Raw genomic sequence first — 20,428 nt, forward strand, 5'->3', positions numbered from 1 at the left:
GAGCCCAGCATACCCTGCTCTGCACACCAGCAGAACCCAGAGATGACCGTCAGCTTTGTGAGAGACAGGTATGCACCAATGCTGCTGTGGGGCTGAGCCTCCGCCCTGGCTGTGAGGGGACAAAGCCTTTCTCAGATCCAGCCTCCTGCCCGGTTTTGGCAACTGTGTGAGCTGGTGTGAGGGGTGCAGACAGCCCCCCCCAGCAGGGTCCCCTGAATGTCCAGACTGGTCAGCACGCTCCCCGGCCTGCGCAGGCTAACAGCTCCGCCAACGCTGGGCCTCGCCCAGGGGCTGTCACGGCCCAGGGGCTGCTCCCAGCAGAGACACGACAGGGACTCTCTGTTTCACGGGGAAAAAGACCCGACCGGCAGCGAGGCTCGGCTCGGATGGCAGCTGGCGGTGCTGATGTGCCGCCGCTGCCCACCCGTTACCCCGCGGGACCGGCTGCCTCCGCCGCCGCCGCCCGCTCAGCACGGCCCGCCGCCGGCGCGGGCCCAGCCAGGAGGCAGCAGCCGCGTGGCGGCGCGGCGCGCGGGGCCGGCCCCGCCCTCCCCCGGCCGCCAGGCCCCGCCCTCCCCCGGCCGCCAGGCCCCGCCCTCCCCCGGCCGCCAGGCCCCGCCCTCCCCCGGCCGCCAGGCCCCGCCCTCCCCCGGCCGCCAGGCCCCGCCCTCCCCCGGCCGCCAGGCCCCGTCCTTCCCCGGCCGCCAGGCCCCGCCCTCCCCCGGCCGCCACACGGGCGGAGCGTGTGGGCAGCCTGCGGCGCTGCTGGAGCCGGGGCCCGCCTCTCTGCTCTGCTGGAGCCAGCGGAACCGGCTGCAGCTGCTGGCGGCGGCGGAATGACCCTCAAGTCGGGGCGCAGCGGCAGCGCCGGCAGCATGCGGACGGCGCTCTCCGACCTCTACCTGGAGCACCTCCTGCAGAACCGCGCCAAGCCCGAGGTGAGCGGCGGCTGGCGGGCAGCGCCGCCTTCCAGCCCCGATCCGCCCCCGCGGCCGCCCCGGCGCCCCGGGGAGCGGGCGGCTCTGCCCCCCGGGTCCCCTTCCCCGCCGAGGTCGGGCAGGGAGCCCCGGGGTGCCCCCCCCTTTTCCGCAGGCCGTTAGCCGAGCACCCTGCGCCCAGCTCAGGCCCGGCAGGGAGCCTCCGGGGGCCCCGCTGCATCCCGTCCCTCCCGCACACGGGCAGGGCCCCGAAGACAGAGATCCCACGGCGGGCGGGAGGTGGGCATCCATGTACGTGCCCCCTGTGTGGCACAGCAGGTCCCCAACACCCCAGTAGGGGAGCTCCTTGCTGGGGGGCACGGGACGCCTTGAGGGAACGGTCAGCCAGCGTGGCCGACACAGCGTGGCTGGGCAGGGAAGAAGGAGCTGGGTGGAGGGGAGGACAGCTACGGCATCCTGCCACGGAGGAGCTTGTGCTTGTTTTGCTGCAAAGTTGTAGCTGGTCTGAACTGGAACTGCCTGTCACATGAGCTGATGCAGCTGCTGAACAACCTCCAGGTCCATACCATGAGCTGGAGGGATGGTGGTGGTGGGTCTTGGTCCCAGAGTGGGGGGCTCCTTCCACAGCTGGTGTCATTTGGGGTAGCTCGGGTGCAGCTGGGAGGTCAACAGCTCTGGTGCGAAACAGCTGGTGCTTTTCTCCCAGCAGAGATTTTTGGCTTTGAACAGAAGTTCCTGATGCAGCCGTGGTAGAACATGCCTGGGCTGAGGTTTCCTTGCAGCTGTGGGGAGCCTCTCAGAGCAGGGAGGAAATTTCCCTGAAGTGCTGTCCATGGCCTATCCTGTTGGACACTACAGGAGCGAAAAGAGGCTTGTCACATCAGTCCCACACCAGTGGTTCTTGTGCTTTTTATGGCTCAACTCTGGCAGAGTGCTTTAAAAGAAAAAAGCTTTCAAGGCAAAGTGCCTGGATCAGGAAGCTGCTGAGAGGAGCTCTCCCATCCCTCTGCCTGCAGGATCCAGGCAGAGGGCCTGACTGGCCACGGACAGAGCAGGGGTAAATCAGCAGTGGCAGTGGGGCATGGAAAATGTAGGAGCTGGCCTGCAGCTCCTTGGAATTACAGTGTATTTATTCTAGTAGGGATAAAGAGAGAGATGGCGAACCATGATCTGCCTGGGGGCTTTTAAGACAAGCTCTGTAGGGCTGGCACCCAACTGGGGTTACGTGTTCTGAACTTGCCAGTCGCTCTTGCACTCGTCCCCATGTTGCGTGCATGCAGAAACAGTGCTGGCCCACGGTGGCTGTGGGACAGCAAGGACATCACCTAGCAGCAGCTCTGAGGAGGGCTGCTGGGTCCGGCTGGCTGCTCCTTGGCTGGAGTCAAACAGAGCAGCTGGGAGGTTTCTCTTCCCCATTTCTTACAGCAGAGCCGTGCATTGGGAAGTGCCGTCCTGCGTTCCTCCCGTGGCAGCAGGGCACGCAAAGCCTCAGCAAGTGGAAGCCATGTCATTGCTAGAAAACAAGCTGGAGGAAGCTGCTTGCCCTCTTCCCTTGAGCCCCACCACACGCCTGCACATCTTTTCCTTATCTCCCAACTGGCAAACACAGATTTACCAAAGAGGTGGGGGCTTTATTCCCAGCTGTGCACCTGGTTTTTAGGGTGACCTTGGGCATGTCCCCTTCTTGGCCATGACTCAGTTCTCCAGCTGTGAAATGGGCAGTGAATGTGACCTTTGGGAGTCTAGTGCAGAAAAGGAGGGTATGTCTGGAAAGAGCAGAGCCTGAGGGTGCAGAGGGCACACTGTGCTTCCCTGCAGGCAGTGGTTCCTCGCATCCAACTGGCACCAGCTCCAGAGCAGACCAAGGTCGCAGTCCCCAGGGACCAAATCCTGAACTGACTGTGGGCAAAACTAGTCGTTGAAAGCTGAGCAGAACTTCTGGGCTTGACCAAAGTGAAGTGGGGAGGGCTGGTTCCAACTTTTTAATCTAAATGCATTTTGCCATGTTCCAGCCTGTAATGGCTGCAGGGACAAAGCCATTTTGCAGGGCTTGTTCTGCATGGTGGGGATGGAGCAGCTGGGCAGCTGCTCAAAATTTCTTCTCTCAGTCTTGTGGTTTTCCTGACTCTCCCTTGGAGGTGATCAGTTTCACAAATACACCTGGAAGGCTGAATCAGCTTTTCCTGGTGGGAAGATGGTGCCTCAGCAAAAGTGGCTGTGCTCCCTTGAAAAGCTGGTCCTTCTCCATTGCAGCACTCCATGATCTGGAGTCAGTGCAAGGGCACGCAGAGCCGGCAGCATCTTCTGGCCTCCACAACCGCTTATATCCCTCCTATTTCTCTGTTCACTTTCCCACTGCTGGTGTTGCCAGGCCTCTTCCCAGTGTCAGTAATGTAATCCTGTTTGGTTTAAATGCCTTTTTCTAAAAAAAAAAAAAAAAGAAAAAAACCACAAAAACCAAAAACTGGATCATATTGCTGGAAGGTGTCTTGGGTGAGGTTGCTCCTGCGGTTGTGCTGGCAGACCTGAGAAGGCAGTAGGCCCTGGCAGAATGCAGGGATGAATTACTTCTAAATGTCCACATTGCTGTTGCTCCCCAGCCTGCTGGAGCAGACCAAAAGCAACTCCCAACTTCAACTTTTATTTTTGCTAGTTTTCTGTTTTTACACATTGCTCTGGTTTTTGAGCTGTACTGAGACCATGATGTGCACATCTGCTGGACAGTGGGGAGGCGAGGTTGCTGGGCCAGGACATCTTTGCACCAGTGCCCAGCCTTCCTGCGCACACCCACAGTGATTGTCATGTCAGGGGTGATGATTTCTGGAGGCAGCTGGGATTTTGTTGGCCACTTTGGGCAGCGGAGCACGTCTCCCTGCCAGCTGAGAGGGCAGCCCTGGGGGATCCCGGCTCCGGCGTTCCATCCCTCATCTGAGCTGCTCTACATTGGGGGCCCACTTGGCAAAGCCAGCAGCATCTGGCCTTTCTTCACGTGCTCACCAGGGAGCCCTGCTCTTCCACTTCCACCTGACATTGAAGTTTCTTGGTTAGAGCAGCAAGGAGAGCCCAGGAACCAAACCACCAAATATGCCCTTTGCACTACTGTGCTGCTTCCCCCAAGTGCTGCTTCCCCCAAGTGCTGTGTCAGCCACCTGCAAGCAAGCCGCCCAGTTAATGTTTGATTTACCCGGTGGTGTGCAACCCAGCTGAGCCAGCGCAGCAGATGATGCTGACCCCGCCAGGGGACAGGATGGGACACCAAGACCTGGGGTCATTGCTGAGCATTGCTCCACACTCACCAAATTACCTGTTGGCAAACCCAGGGAGCTGGTGCCTTTCCCTCCGCTCTGGGATATGGGGCAGAAATCTGGGGTCTTGAGGAAAATGCAGGCAGGGAGCTGGGGTGCACCTCTGACCCATGGAGCTGGTGGTTCCTCTGTGCATTGCCACCTGGAGCAGGATTTGTGTGTGAGGATTTCTACCCTTGCCAGCCCACTGGGGCTGTTTGGCTCTGCCCAGCACCCAGCAGCACTGTTGCACAGCTTGGCTGCCCACCCTCCTCACTCCCTGTCTGCCCCAAGGCTGGCCTCCGTCGTGACTGAGCCTGGGGCTGTGCAGAACCAGCAGTGGCTGGTGGCCACAGAGCCGGCTCTTAGCAGCACCTGCAGATGTTTCCTGTGGAGCAGCACATAAGTAACAGGGTCTGGCCTGCCACCAGCATGACTTGAAAGGCTCTTCAGGTCACAGGCTACACCAGCACAAGCTGGCCAGAAGAGTGCAGGGTAGGAGACTGAGCATGGAGTGTGAGAGCTGCACGCATCTCCTGTCTCTGGCTTCTGGATGCCCAACACTTCGACTGGAACCTGCCCTCTCATGGGTCCTGGTCCTCCTCATGAGCTGGGCATTGTCCCATCCTCGTCCACCAGCTGCCCAGTGCAGTCAGCAAAAGCCCTTGCCATCCCAGCATGGCTCTGTTTGGGGCAGAGGCAGTTGCCAGAGGACCCTGCTGCATTCAGAGCTGCCATGAAGTGACTAGTGGCCGTCCCCAGGCACAGCAGCAAGTCTCTGGTGACAAGGCTTGCTCTCTGGGAGTCACCAGGATGACACTGGTGCTGCGTCAGCGCCTAGGGCTGGGTGTTTTCTCCAGCTCTCAGCAAAAAGCAAAGGTCAAGGCCAGGAGGCTCAGCTGGTCGTGATGGTGGTGATGGGAACTCCCAGCCCCTGAAGCAGACTGTGCTGTGTCCTGGGTCATTGGGCTCTGCTGAGCCTAGAGGTTTGAAGCTGGGGATTGCACAGTGTAACGCTTTCCCAGGGCACAAGCAAGATAAGTGTGATTTGTGCTGACTCAAATCACCGCGTGGAGACTTTGGCCTCAGGCAGGGCTGGAGAAGTTCCTTGTCCTTCTCTTCCTCCTCCCACCCACTGGCTTGGCAGAGCCAGGACAGCCAGCAGAGAGCTGAGGGCTGGCTCGAGGCACCTGCACTGCTGGATCTGTCCCTCTGCCCTGCAAATGGCATGGGAGCAGTGTGCCCTACTGGGGCTGGAAAGCCAGCATGGGTGGCTGCGAGTCGCTTGTCCTTCCACACCGTGAGTCTTGGCCCAGGTGCTGCTCTGGGCTGGGCTCAGCCTCTTCCTCCATGTTTAAACCGTTGGCAGCCAGAGCCCACACAGTCACCTTTTTCCTTTAAGGGGGAGGTTGGTTGGCTCTTTTAGAAGTAGTTGACTTAAAAGTAAATCAGGCATCTTCCCTGTTGCTACAGCATGGACACACAGCTCCCTGTGCCCTTCCCACCACAGCCCAGCCCCACCAGCACCCTTCTGGCAAGGCTGCGCAGTGCCCGTGCCTTGCTGCTGGTCTGTCCTTCTCTGCCAGTGCCTCTCCTGCTGGCCCAGGTATTCCTGGCTCTTCCACCCCTGCCTTCAGCTCCCTCCCTGCCTTCAGCCTGTCTCAGCCCGGCAGCACTCCGGCACATCCCTATCAAAGCTAATTTTGTTGTGGGTTGGTGCCGTGGCTGCACCCCACCAGCGAATGTTCTCCACGTCAGCTGCACCTGCACGAGCCTCCCCACGGCCTGGCTGGACCTCGCCCCTTGGCAGCATGGGGCTGCAGCCTCTTCTCCGCTCCGGGACAGGTACCTGCAGCGGGTCAGGGTGAGCCAGGGCAGCGGTGTCAGGCTGCCATTTCCCCAGCCACTGGTGTGGAGCCTCAGGGCCCAGCGCTCGGTCAGGCATTGTCAAATTGATGTGTAGTAGGGAGTGGTGTTGGCTGTGCCTGGCTGGATGTCACGTGCTGCGTCACTAATGTGAGGCTAAAGCAGGCGAGGACCTTGCTGGGTGTCCCCACAGGTGTGCTGACCACCAACCCAGGCAGTGCTGGGGGGGGAGGGTGCAAGCTGCAAACTGGGCAGCAAAGCCGGCAGCATGGTATGGAGTGGGGCAGCTGGTATGGTTTGCTTTGCAAACAACAAGGTGAGCAGGGGCTGCAGATCAAAGCTGGCCTGGGTTTTCTGGGCCAGCACCTATTTGGGAGGGGCTTGAGGGAAGTCCACTGCACTTGGGGCCAAACTGGTGCATCTGCGAGCTGTGTGGAGATGTCGCCCAGCATGCCCACGGGATTTAACAGGACTGTGCCAGGCTTTCTCAGACTGGGAGTTGGCAGCTCACTTTGCAGCGTCCCTGCTGCATGACAGGGTGGATTTGGAGGTCTCTGCCAGGGACCCCATGCATCCTCCACCTGCCCCAGCGCCTGCTGGAGACGAAAAATAGAGGTTTCCCCATGGCTGAAAGCCCCTGCTTGGCTTCCCAGTGCTCGCCAGTATGAACTGGCCTGTAGCTGGGAGCTGGGGAGGGGAATGAGGAGTTTCTGGCTGGCTTGGGAGCACGTTGCTTCAGTGCCCGAATGTGGACATGGCTCTGCACCGTGTCAGTTGCCCATTGACATAGATGACAAAAGGTTGAACTTGCAAACTGAGCAAGAGCATAGCCTGGCCCCAGTTCTCAGGGGTGAGTCCCAAACTGCTCCATTCACTCAGTGAAGCTACCCTGGGCTTTTTGTTCTGCAAGAAGCCAGCTGCGGGCCAAGTGCTGCTGTGACACAGTGTTTGGGACTCGTTGCTGCAGAAGATGATCAGCTGTGGACTCTTTTGGCTTCTGCTACCTGTAGCTTTTCCAGAGTTTTCTTACCTCCTGTTTTTCCCAGGCTGGAAAACTGCAGATCGAGCCCACATCCACATCTTCAAAGGTGAAGCTCTTTTCTTGTTTTTAATGTCCTCTCCTCCAGCACATGGGTCTGTCCTCCCCCTGTGCCCCACCTGTGCCCCAGGCACCCTAACACAGTGGAATAGCTCAGCCCCACAGCGGGGAGCCAGCACTCCCAGGCCCCATTCAGGTGGAGTCCCTAAACCCCAGTCTTTGTTTTGCCCTAACAGGCCATCACTCAGTCCCCGAATGCCATGACTGAGGACATTTATACCAATGGCTCAGCGACTCTGGGCAGCCCTTCCCACAGCAGTGGCCGTGAGGTGCGGAAGATACGCCTTGTCCAGTTTGAGAAGGTCATAGAGGAGCCCATGGTGAGAGCTGGCAAGATACCAAAGCCTGGTGGCACCCAGTGGGGTGGAGGGGCAGGTAGAGCCATGCCAACAGCCTGGCTTCAGGGGACGCAGGAGATCGCTGGAGACCTCGCCCACAGGAATAGGGTGCTGGATCCTGCTTCCTGCCTGGGGACCCAGAGTGAACCCCATCAAATGGTGGTGGTGCTTGTGCCAAGATGAGCTGCAGCAAGCTGGGCTGGCTGAGCATGGGGCTTCCCCCCAGCCACTATGCAGCCCACCGTGGACATGGGCCTGGAGAGGACTTTGCTGAGAGTCCAAGAGCTCTCCACTCCAGCAAGCAGTCATGGGTTTTCCTGTCTTCCAGGGAATTACGCTGAAACTCAACGACAAGCAGAGCTGCATGGTGGCCAGGATCTTCCACGGGGGCATGATTCACAGACAAGGTAATGAGGCCCTTGTAGAGGCAGTGTATGGGGTGCACATCTGCAGCTGCTTTCCTTTCGTCCAGAGATAAGGCAGCCCCCCAGCACTGCTGGCTTTCCCCTTGACGTGTCCATTCTTCCACTAGGAATATGTCAGGAATTCAGGACTCGCAGGTCTCTCTGCATGATTGTCATGTTAATACACTGGAGCCTTTAGGGAGAAATGAAAGGCTGGGGGAAGGACTCTTCCAAAAAAGGAGCCAGAAACTGTCTGTGTCCATCTTATGATGGGGTCACTGTAACGAGAGATGGATCATACCCCAGAGACTGTGGGGGAAGCTCTTCCCATTCCTAAAGCGCACAGATGAGACTGAGACTCTGCAGACCAAATGAAGGTGCCAGAAGAAATAAACAGGTGCTGTTTTCTGTTCTCTGGTCTTGCCAAGGGCGCATGGAAATGTGATGGTCTGTGCTTAGAAGAGGCCTGTTTTGTACCCTTGTACCTAAATGAGAAGTCTGAGCTTACCCAGGAGCCATTCCAGTAACGCTACTGGAGCCTGATTTGTAGAAGTGTATCTGAGGCTGTAATCTGGCTGAGTGTATAAACCGAAAACACACAAAGTCAAGAATGCTTGTGTTAAGGGCCCTGTAAGGAGGCTGTCGTTTGGCTTCAGGTGAGATACTTGGGGTTGGGTTTGACTAACTCTGAAACAGGTGCTTTGACCAGTCTAAAGCACTGAAGAATACACAGTGGAAAGCAACCTGATGACCTTCAGTCTGGATGAAGTGTGTGTATTGGGTGGAGGGGGAAGAATCCATTCCCCTTGTGCTTTAGTCCCATGTGCTTAGGTGACGTGTGGCTCCACAAGCATTGCCCAGGCAAACACCACAGTGTCCTAGCTTGCTCAGGGGTTTGGGAGGCTGGTGGAGCAACGTAGTTTGGGTTTGTTGAGTGGCTCTTGTCTGGTCCTGCATTTTCATGTTTCTCCCATTGCTGGCAGGCTCCCTTCATGTGGGTGATGAAATCATAGAAATCAATGGGCAGAGTGTGAGCAACCAATCAGTTGACCAGCTGCAGAAGATGCTGGTAGGTATTTGTGTGTGGCAGGGCTGTTCCCCAGGAAGGACCCCTTTGGCCTGCAGATGTGCATGCTGGGTGAGCATTCACCCCCTCCTAGATACCAGAGCCAACACACAGCTGTGCGATACGGTAGGAGCCAGGGCCACTGTGCTGGCGTGCAGTAATACGTCCAAACACCGGGTCTGTGTACGCAGCCTTGGTGCTCAGTGCTTGCTACTTGTCTCTGGCCTGCCGAGAGCACCAGTGAAGGCTGTTAGCTGGGTCCCTGACATGTGCTGATGTGTGTGGGGCTTGGAAATCACCTCTGTTTGCCAAGGCTGGTGTGCAGCTCCAGCCCAGGGGCTGGCTGCTCTTGCAGACCTGAGCTGCTCCTGCACGTCACCTTGGTGCCATTTCTGTGCTGCTGAGGTCACAGTGATCCTGCCAGGCCCTTGCTAGAGATAGCTTTGGACAGGGTCTCAGACCTGCCTTGGGTTCACACACTGAGGCCATCCTGATCCATGCCCAACATGTGGGACCTGGCCAGAGGGAGGTGGTGGTGGTGGTGCTGAGGACACCCACTACCAGCCTAAGCAGGTGGCCTGGCCCTGCTGCAGTGTGACGATCCTCTCCTGCCTGATGGCAGAACGTCCCTGCTCCAGACAGCAGGACCAGGGAGGAGCTTGTCTTTGTCTGCCTCCCAAGAAGCATGGTTGGCCCAGGAGGCCTCTCTGAGACTCCAAATGTGGTTGTCCCCACGGGACCATGTAGGTCTTGTGAAGCACGTGGGGCAACAGTGCATCTGGCCTGTGGCAGGCAAGGGAGTGCTGTGCCTCTGATGTCATCAGGAGGGCAGGAGTGAGAGGCCAGCATGGAGGGGATAGATGGAGGGGAACTGGCAGAACCAGCCTCTCCTCCCAGGCTTCTCACTGGGGCAGCCAAGCCAGAGATGATACACATAGCTGGGAGCACTCAGGACCCTTGCCTTTGTGGGTCCTCATACTCAGCAACTCCCTGCACAGGTTGCTACTGTTGGACTGCCTCCAGGCACCACCTCCTCCAACTCTTCTTTCTCCCCTTCCTTTGTTCACTAGAAAGAAACCAAGGGGATGGTGTCAATAAAAGTCATTCCCAACCAACAAAGCCGCCTCCCTGCTCTCCAGGTAAGTGCAGCCTCCAGACCCACAGACTGTGCCGGGACATGGCTGTGGGGCTGGGTGGGACCAGAGCAAACCACGGGGACCGGTGCTGGGGAGAGAGCTGTGCTGAGCCAGGGGAAGGACAAGGAGATGGCTGCTGGGTCATCCTGCCTGAGCTGCTGGAGGACGAAGGGACCTGTCCTGTGCTTATGTTGCTGCAGATGAGCACATTTTGGCCCTGTGTGGATGTGTTTACCCAATATGTATTTAGGAATGCAGGCCTGGGATGCCTGAGCCGCAGTGGTGCATGCGCGCAGTGTTTGGTGATGGGAAAGCAGCAGCGTGCACACACCAGGAAGCACGAGAAAGTTTCCTGCCATAGCCATAGAGCCACATCCCTGTTACAGGGCCACAGCAGCACCTCCAGGTGCAACGCTGGGCTCTCGCTGCTCCCCACCGTCACTGATGCCTGGTGCATTGTCCACAAAGAGGGTGACATAGGTTCAGATGCTGCCAGCAGATGCTGCCAGCACGCTTGTGAGCAGTGAGTGGAAGGAGGCAGTGGGGGAAAGGAAGGCAGCTGCTTGCGGCTGCTGCCACTGCCAGGGTGGTGGTGATGTGCTGTGGCAGGGGGGTAACACCTGCCTGGCTTTGCCTCTGAAGTCCTGCTGTGGCCAAAATACTCATGATGGTGAGGAGGGCTGGCTCCACTGCCAAGACTTCAGTGTGTGGTGGCTGGGATGCTGTCCTGTATCCGGGTGCAGGAGCCAACCCCAGCACAGCCCCCCCTGTCATGGACAGATAGGAATGGTAGAGGAGCTCAGGCAGAGGATAGGGGCTGGATGGTGGGCTGCGGGAGCCCACGTCGCTGTTCTTCCTCACCAGGAGAAACTGAAGTCTCTGAATATGGTGGCAAGTGAAAACTGTCTCCATTTCTTGCTCAGCCCCTGATGTCCCCATTACAGCTCAGCCAGCCTTGCACGTTTCTTTATTAAATACTGGGCCATGTCTGCCCTTCTGTGCTGTCCATCTGCCCTCCCTGGCCTGACCCAGCCAGCTCCAGCTGGCTAGGCCAGCTCAGTGCCAGGGTAAAAGTTACCTCTTTTACCAAAAAGTTACCAACACAGTTGCTGGCTTACCCAAGGCTGACCATGGGCTCAGGGAAGGACACAGGAACAAACCCCTTACCAGCAAGTTGTCCTCCCTCTTGCTGTGTTCAGGGCCGTGGTGCTGTCTGCTCACCAGAAGCACAGTTCAGGTGCTGCCCACATCTGTGCTTGTTGCAGCCCACCGCCAAGAGTGGACTTTTGATTTTGTTTCAACTCCTGGATCCCCACGGTCGCCTTGATTTCAGGGCCTGGCAGGCAAGACAGGGCAGATCCTGGCATCACGCTGCCCCCCTGCCCTGGCTTGCCCTGCAGCCTGGCAGGCAGCCACTTTGAGGCCAACTGAGTGTCTCTTGGGGCATGTCTGCTTGGGAGTATCCTAATGATCCTTCTAATGAGAAGCAGCACTGAGCACTCAGGGCTTTTGAGGTCACCTCCAACGTGTTCACAGGCACAAACTGTAGCCCTTTGACTTTAAAGACCAGGGCTTCTCATGCTGGAGCCTGCTCAGTACCTGGGCTTCCAGCCCCAGAGAGGGGGCTGGCAGCAGGCAGGCAAATAGCTTGCATTTGGAGCTGGCCCTTTGCAGTCCGTGGGTGATGCCCGGAGCTGTCTGATGCTAACTCACCTTACTGGTGTAAGGAAGGGTCTTTCCAGAAGTGACCTGACTATGTCTGGCTTAGGGTAACAGGGCTGCAGAAGCAGAGGGCTCCAGGCAGGTGCCTGGGCAATGCTTGCTGCGTGTCCCATGTTGATGTTGTTCATGTTGATGACCAGCTTCCTGGTGCCAGAGAGTGTTCTCAAAGCAATCATCAGTTCCCATCCTGAAAGGAGACTCCACTTTTGTTGTCTTCCATTGTGAGGTCTCACATCACAGCTTGATCCATATGCTTTGCTTTTCTGGCAGTGAAAGGGAACCATGTTTGTGTCCTGGCTCTGTCCCTCCAGCAGCACTGCTGAAGGAGGACACACTGAAGGAGGATCCTGAGGGATCACAGAAGTCTCTAACAATGGGGAGCACCCATGACTGCGGGAGAGCCTGCAGGACTTTGCACTCTAACTGGGGTCTCCCAGCAGCCTCAGGCCCACAGGACAAAAAAACGCAGGAGCGGAACAAGGGCAACGTGAGGTCCGTGCTTAGCTACAGCCTCACCTTGTTCCTTAAAACGCTGCCTTTCAGTCACCATCCTCCATACCCTGCCTTGGCTTTGCCCCCACCCTAGTCCTGACCTGGTCCTGATCTTGCTGGGTGCACGGGCCAGAGACAAAATGCATCTGTGGCAACATTTCAGATCAGAAACCATTTATCCAGGCACTAAGAGCAAGCAGCAGTGCAGAAAACACTGGGTGTGCATGCATGGTCTCCCCTTCTCCCAGGGATAGATGAGACTTACCCATCCTGTTGCTCTCCGACAGTCTGTTCTTCCTGAACAGCCTTCTTGGAAAACAAGGTCTGGGTGCGAAACCCACATGCCATTTCTCTCCTGACCCTGCAAAGACACTCAGGGGCAGCAAGATCTCAGGGGTGCTCAACTGCCAGCTGGTTTCACAAGGGCTTGAGGCCAGGGGGAGGCAGTGGGGTGGGCTACCCCAGTGGGAGCAGGTGCTGTAGACTCCTTCCCAAATCGCTGAGCAAGCAGAAGTGACAGGGAGAGGCCACTTTCTAATGCCTTCCTGGTCCCCAGGGCTTCACCAGCCCCAGAAGGGTGGGGCAATGACCTGAGAAGCAGCAGCAGCTTGTTTCCAGTTGCAGCTGTGATGAACATTGCAAGAGAAGCTGATGCTGAAGAGGCCAGGACAGACACAGACAGGGATGGACAAGACACCACAGCCTTGACTCCCTTAAGGCCCCATGCCATGCAGGAGAGTGCTCAGTGCTGGGGAGACGCCAGGGCACAAAAGCTGGGGATTGAGATGTGGCCTTCCATGGGTTCCCCAGGACCCGGGATTGCAGGGCACACTGTTGCTTTGCTGCCTCTGCTCACCCCATTGCAGACCCCAGTTGCTGTGCACTGTGTTGGTCTGGGTGGTGGGACTAATCTCTGGCTGGCTTGTCGCACCAGCACTGTGCAGCACCTGGGGGACTGCAGGGGGGCTACACCTCAGGGTTTGAGCACCAGCTGTGGGGCATGCAGGCCTGCATAGAAGCAGCAGCTGTTTTACTGGCCCCCAGTAGGGTCAAGATGGCATCCTCCTCCCCAGCACAGCTCACTGCAGCTCTATGCCCAAGAGCTTTCTCCAAGACTTTGTGCACCTTCTTTATCCCCACCCAGCCATGTGGATCCTGGAAAGGAGCAGGGCTGGGGTCTCTTCTGGAGCAGGGACCTTTGTGCCTGGAGTGGGCTCTGCAGTCACTGCCAGGGGATGCAACGTGGGGCTGGGACCTGGACACGACCAAGTTCAGCCACTCTGCATGACCATGCTGACTCCAGCCCATTCTCATTTTTGCAGATGTTCATGAGGGCACAGTTTGACTACGACCCCAAAAAAGACAACCTAATCCCCTGCAAGGAAGCAGGGCTGAAATTTCAGACCGGCGACGTGATTCAAATCATAAACAAGGATGACAGCAACTGGTGGCAGGGACGGGTGGAGGGCTCCTGCACTGACTCCGCTGGACTCATCCCTTCTCCAGAGCTGCAGGAGTGGTAGGTCCCTGGATTGGGCCAGAAGGGCTGGGTCTGGGCATGGAGGTGGGAACAGTGACCATGTGCTACCAGGAGTAGCACATGAGCATGGTACCAGTACATGTCGGGTAGCACCAGTGTCACTGCTGAGAAAAAGAGGCAAATGTCCCCTTGATCTGTCACTGGGTGAGCCTTTACCTGTCCCAGCAGCCACCCTGCCACTCTTGCCCTTGCATGTCAGAGGGACAATCCTGCTGCTCCCCCAGGGCTTGGGGTGACAGCTGGTCCATGGTGATGTCCTCCTCTCTTGGCAGGCGTGTGGCAAGCGTCACCCAGTCCAGTCAGAGTGAATCCCCAAGCTGTAGCCCCTTTGGGAAGAAGAAGAAGTGCAAAGATAAATACCTGGCCAAGCACAGCTCAAGTAAGTGTGAGCAGGGCAGTGGGCTCCATCCCCAGCCTTGCCTCTGGGTAGGGGTAGGTCTGTCCTCCATGGGAGTCAGATCAAATGGCTCAGCTGTGTTGGCAGTGGAACCTCGGCAGGATACCCCACAGCTGTCAGCTTTTTTGAGTCCCTTCTCCAAAGTCTTCATAAATCTCAGGTGGCTACAGCTGTGTCCCCATGCAGCTCTATAGTGGAGGAGGCCAGGGCTGCCTCATGCAGGAGCCAAGCACTGAGCTCCCATGCTCGCCTGCGGTGACAATCCCTGGCACTCTTGGCCCAGAGCTCCTTGGGAGGTCAGGCTCCCAGGCCTTCAAACCCCACAGCAGGGCAGGTAGTGGCCTTGCTGCTGCTCAGCAATTATGGAGCAACCCAGACTGGTCCCCACAGCTCCCAAGCTATGTCCACAGTGGGGCAGGGAGCCTGCCCCTCAGCTGCCCATAGAGATGCCCCATGCTAAGCATTCCCTGGGCTGGCAAAGGTGGGTACCTGAGGACATGCTGGCTCCTAGTCTGGCCTGTGGCTCCAGCCAGCAACAAGGTCATAAATCAACAAGCTCCCAGCAGTGTCCTCCCACCTCCCCACCCAGCTCCCAGGTCCTACTGTCCTGAGCAGAAGGTATTACGGAGCAAGAGCAGCCCTAGTTTCTCCTTCAGCAGCTGCTGGTCCAGCTGCCCAGCAGCCCCTCTACACCTCACATGCAGCTTGCTGCTGAGGCTGCAGCCCTTTTGCCCAAGCAGCCAAACAGGGACAAGCTTCCAGCCCAGTCCTTATCACTCCCTCCATTTTGCCCAAGGACCTGGCTTTGGTCCTGCTGCTGCATTCAAGCCAGCTCTGACCACTTGCCGTCTCATTTCTCCTCTGCCCTAGTTTTTGACCAGCTGGATGTGGTTTCGTATGAGGAGGTGGTGAGGCTGCCTGCCTTCAAGAGGAAGACTTTGGTGCTCATCGGTACGTCCTGCCCCAGGCATCCTTCGCAGCCCAGGGGCTGCCTGTGGGTTCCAGGAGGAACCAGGACTGGATAGGTGCTAGTGCAGCTCTGCCCTTCAAAAGCTTTGAGAAGCATCTTCTGCCTGCAGCGGTCACCAAGCAGGCTGACTTCCTTGAAGTGGCATCGTGCATGGTGTGGCACCTGCACTGCAATGCTGGGGTAGAGTTAATTCAGGAGTTTCCAGCTCTAAGTATCTCTATAGATAATTTTTATTAAAAGCAGCTCTGGTCTGCACAGCTGCACCAAAGCAAGCACTTCCACGCTGTGAGTGCTGAGCACTTGTCAGCGGACTCCGCAGACATGGGCAGCGCACGCAGCCTAGCCATGCTGGCCACTCAGCAGGCACCACTCCTGTCTCCAGCTGGGGCTGGAGGTGAGTGTGCCAAGGGCAGGGAGAGCCTCTTCCAGGACCGGAAGACACCATGGACCAGATCAGAAGGCAGATCCTGGGCAAGGCCCTAGGAACTTTCCACCTTTCCTCAGACCCAGAGCTGTGGAGGGGCCCCCAGCATCTCCTGTCAGGCATCTCTGAGCCTGGCTCCAGCATCCATCTCTCCTTCTCTGCAGGAGCCAGTGGCGTGGGCCGTAGCCACATCAAGAATGCTCTGCTCAGCAATAACCCAGAGAAGTTCATGTACCCACCTCCCTGTAAGTACCGAACCAGGGTAGAGGGCACAGCACAGAGTGCATTTCCTCTCACCTCCTTGAGCCAGGACCTTCTGACAGCAGATGGGAAGTGGGGAGATGTTCCTCCAGTGCCACCAAGCCCTCAGTGTCAGAGGCCACCACACAGGGCACTGCAGGGCCTCCCTGCCTGCTGTCCCATGGGCCGAACCTACCCACAGCTGGGTGCAGGGCTGCTACCACCTGCATTGCAGACACCTCACTCTTCACATCCCACCCCACTGGCTCTCCTCAGGCTGGCTGAGCTCCCTACTTGTCCTAAGCAGGAAGGAGTTGAAAGGAGATTATATTAGTATAGTCTAGTCTTGAGTTACGCAGGTCCTCCATGTCCTAGTCCTATGTTCAAAAAGGGACAGCAAGATGCCCAGATCAGCCAGAGCAGAGGCTGCCCACTCTTTGTTCCCCAGTCCTTCTGGGGGCCAGCACTCACCATCTCCCTCCCTCCCAGACACCACACGCCCCCAGAAGAAGAATGAGGTGGATGGGAAGGACTACTACTTTGTCTCCACTGAGGAAATGACCCGAGACATCTCAGCCAACGAGTTCCTGGAGTTTGGAAGCTACCAGGGAAACATGTTTGGCACCAAGTTTGAAACAGTGCACAAGATCCACCAGCAGGATAAAGTTGCTGTTTTGGACATTGAGCCCCAGGTAGGGAGCAGGGGAAGGGGTGGGCAGGATAGGGGCTGCTATAGATTGAACTACCCATGTGCTGGCTGTGACCATCCCTGCCTTCCCTGGTGCACTGCCCACTCACCCTTCCTAAAAGAAAAAGCCAGTGAGTGCTGGGGCGGCATTTCCATTCCCAAGACATGGGTGCAGTGAGGGTATTCCCCCATCACAGCACATACCTGGCTGTGACAGCAAGGCCAGTGCCAGGCTGCCATAGGAGTGGGGCTGTAGGGCCACCATGGGCCCCACGCAGGGACCCTTTCTGCTCTCCAACACCAAGCCTGTGGGTGCTGCTTTGCAAAGTGGCAGTTGTGTCCAGTACCCAGCCCGGAAAAGGGCTGGGGATGCTCTTACATCCTCCCCCATGAGGTGCAGGGGAAGTCATGCTGGGATCCCTGCTCCAGCGTCACCCAACTGCCCTCACATCACCCAGCTACCCCCAGGCTCCAGAGTCCACCCAGAGAGCCCACGGCCCCAGGCTAGGGGTGGCCCCTTTAACCCACCACTGCATCACAGGCACCATCGCACCCTGGCTGGGGAGCGGCATGGGGTAGTGGGGGACAGCAGCCAGCCATCTGTGCTTTTTGCCACCCTGAGGAATGGCCACACACTGGTAACTACACCCCTTTCTCCACAGACCTTGAAGATCGTCCGCACAGCCGAGCTGTCTCCGTTCATAGTCTTCATTGCCCCAACAGACAAGGCAGAGCAGGTGGGTGGCAGGGTAGCCAGGCAGAGTACTGCTCAGGCTTGGCAGGGGGCAAGGAGCCCATTGCAGCAGCCCTGGGCTCTCTCCCTGCTCCACATCAGCTTCTTCCTATCTGCCTTGATTTCTGTGGTCCAGGAGAGCAGGGCAACTTCCCCAGACCAGACTTGGTGATTCCTGCAGCCGTAGATTCTCTGCCAGATTGACACCCCCCCCAGCAACCATCATCCCTGCAGCATCATCAGCCGCTAACACGTAGTGGTGTGCACAGCCCAGCATCCAAGGCTATCTGTCTTCAGCTGCAGCAGTGCTGCAGAGCAGGAACATTTTATCCTGCCATCAGCCATGCAAACAGGACAAACAAACAGTAGGTCCTTTCATTTTTTGCCTCATTACGAGGCAAAAAATCCTCCAAAATTAGGATGAAAGCAGCACCGATGCTGCAGTTGACTCATGCAGCACCAAGCACTGCAAGGCTGGCAGCCACACGCTGCCATCTCCCAGGAAGCCCCTGACACAGGGAGCAGTGCTGCCTACTCTGCCCTGCCACAGCCTGGACCAGCTCCCCTGAGGGCTGGCCTCCACAGGGAGACAGGAAGCTATTGGGAGAAGAGGGAAACCCACAGAGCTGTGCTCCTCTTGGACTCATGGCCAGCCAAGGCCACTTCTCACAACCTACTAATTTGGGGTTTGTAAAGCTTGAGATAGTTTGCAAGGATATTTATGCAGCCTTCAAAGCAAGCATTACACAGGCATTTAGAGGCATGCTAACCTGCAGAGGATTGTAAAGCCAGATGCAGCAGGCTGGGGGGAGAAAGAGGGACAACTGTGAGGGCAGAAAGGGCAGCCTGCTGCCCCCACCTCCGTGCCCCCTCACCCAGCGCTGCCTCCATACAGAAGAATGAACTCCTGCCGCAGTGGGCAGAGCCAGCCCCGCTGGTGCAGGTGCTATATATAGCTGCCGCAGCTCAGGTCACTGCTTACTACAAGGGACGCAGCAGAGCCAAAATGTGACCAGCAGAGTTCACATGACTCAGGCAAACAGCTTATTGCTCTCCCCTCTCCAGCCCTGAGAGCTGCCAGGCAACACACAGCAGCGCTACAGCAAGCACAGCACCCCAAGCTCATCTCTCCCCAGACACAGGAGCAGAGAGCCACTTGCGTTTCAAGCTCCATTAGGGAGATAAGTGGAAATTGGTCTGGACTTCACTGCTGAGGGCACAGCTGACCACAGGGACACACTCCCTGGTAGCTGGGAGCTGTGCAGACTGGCCACACTGGCAGGCAGCTTTGCTTTTACTATGAAGCAATTTAACTCTATCCTAGCCAAAACCAGCAGAGGGAGGCTGATACAGCTCTGCCAGCCAGTGCTGTTCTGGTCAAAAGTCAGTGGGGAGGGACCATCCTGCAGGGATCCTATCTTAAAACCAACCTTAGGCCTTGAAATGGCTACGCTGCATAGTGCAGTAACAAGCAGCCTGCTGCTCAGTGAACCTTCTCCTCCGAGGGAGCTGCCTCAAAACATTTTAAAGATAAACCAGACCAAGCAGGTCTGGCCTGACTAGCAGGTAGCCTGTTGTTCCCAGCATTGCATTAGAATCCAGCAAAACGCCCAGACACACACGCACTCGCAGAGATCGCACAACAGCTCTTAGCTTGTCAGACAAGCTGCAGGGGACACTCTGCAACCACTTCAGTTGTTTTGGTGGTAGGAGGGAGTTTGCCTTTTGGGGTGGACTGCAAAATTCCCCTCCTCCCCAGCCTCCTGAGCATTCTCTTCTGTTTCTTGCAGTCAGATGCTTTGCAGCAGCTACGAAAAGATTCAGAGAGCATCCAGAGCCGATACGCACACTACTTCGACCTCTCGCTGGTCAACAATGGGGTGGAAGAAAGCCTCCAGCTGCTGCAGGAAGCCTTTGAGCAGGCCTGCAGCTCTCCACAGTGGGTGCCCATCTCCTGGGTGTATTGAGAAGGCATCCAGCCCCAGCCACTTCCGATCACCTATCCTGCAGCCATGAGGAGAAACCTCCTCAGCTTCCCCTGATCCACACACAGCCCAGCACAACTCCCTTCCTCTGCTGCTCCGCAGACATGGTCTCAGTTGGCTGACACACACACACAGGGTCTCCAGACCTCCTCTCCTGGGGGAACACAGGACAGGGGCTGCCCAGGGGACAGCCGACTCCTGCGGCCCTGTAATGCAGTGCTAAGTTGGTGGCCACAGCAGAGCCCAGGGCACCCTGTTAGCTCACAGCACAGCTCCCTGCCTCACCAGGCACAGGAAAGCACAGTCCTGTTGTAGCAGCCAGCCAATGTTCTGTGAACCAGTTCAAAGGGAAGTGGTAGAGTCTTTCCAGGCAGATATCCCCTTCCATTACACCTTCAAAGCCGGACTGGTGTCCGTGAGGCTTCAAGGAAGCCCACAGCTTCAGAGGCTTCACATAGAGCATGCCAGAGCTCCTACATCCAAGGGTTTCCTCTTACAAATGCAGAAGAGCAGAAAAAGGCAAGTGTGAATTTGACAAAGGTGGCATGGACCGGGCAAGTCTCACCACATGTTCTGAGGTTGGAGTTTTCTGATTCACTGTGTGCAGCTGGAGTTGTAAAAACTCACTGTATTTAAATTATCGCTGTGCAGCTTGGATTGTTACTTCCTGGCCAGAGAAGCTCCGCAGCAGCTGAGGAAGTCCCACACACCAAACCCCAGGACAGTTCCATGGGTAAATTAGATCCAGCCACAAGTATCTGTTGCACGTCTCTACAAAGATCATCCAGGCGTGTTTTCCAGAGTCTAACATGTCACACACTGTATGCAAACATAAAAGCCATCCACACAAAGGGGTTCATTCTGCAGGAGTCTGATGCACAAGCTCCACAATGACCATGTCCAGGAAGCATCACCATGGCTTCTGGGCAAACCATAGCCATCATTTAGGTGAAAAATCTCATTTGTGTGTTCAGCAGTCAGCTAGGGGAGAGGGGAAGGGTGTTAAGAAGTCTTGTGCAAATTTTAAGGATGCCAAAAATAAAATCTATTGATGTGCAATTGGGACCTTTGTTCTGATCCACTGCAGGGAAACAATGAGCAGCAAT

The 20,428-nt window shown here is 57.1% G+C and overlaps 1 protein-coding gene across 3 annotated transcripts; it reads left to right on the forward strand.

Moving 5' to 3' along the window:
- The first annotated feature begins 699 nt into the window (after positions 1–699).
- MPP1 (MAGUK p55 scaffold protein 1) lies at positions 700–20,387 on the forward strand. 3 transcript variants are annotated; one of them, XM_075435209.1, is made up of 13 exons: positions 700–938; positions 7,135–7,176; positions 7,364–7,507; positions 7,854–7,932; positions 8,913–8,998; positions 10,066–10,134; positions 13,668–13,864; positions 14,158–14,264; positions 15,153–15,233; positions 15,841–15,921; positions 16,406–16,608; positions 17,267–17,341; positions 19,128–20,387. In XM_075435209.1, the coding sequence occupies exons 1-13, from the start codon at positions 837–839 to the stop codon at positions 19,302–19,304; spliced, it is 1,443 nt and encodes a 480-aa protein (XP_075291324.1). In that variant the 5' UTR covers positions 700–836; the 3' UTR covers positions 19,305–20,387. The 3 variants fall into 3 exon arrangements, with proteins under 3 accessions (XP_075291324.1, XP_075291325.1, XP_075291326.1); XM_075435210.1 differs by lacking the exon at positions 7,135–7,176; XM_075435211.1 differs by lacking the exons at positions 7,135–7,176; positions 7,364–7,507.
- Positions 20,388–20,428: the final 41 nt, after the last annotated feature.

Source organism: Opisthocomus hoazin, chromosome 14 (assembly GCF_030867145.1).
Source record: "Opisthocomus hoazin isolate bOpiHoa1 chromosome 14, bOpiHoa1.hap1, whole genome shotgun sequence".
Classification (NCBI taxonomy): Eukaryota; Metazoa; Chordata; class Aves; order Opisthocomiformes; family Opisthocomidae; genus Opisthocomus; species Opisthocomus hoazin.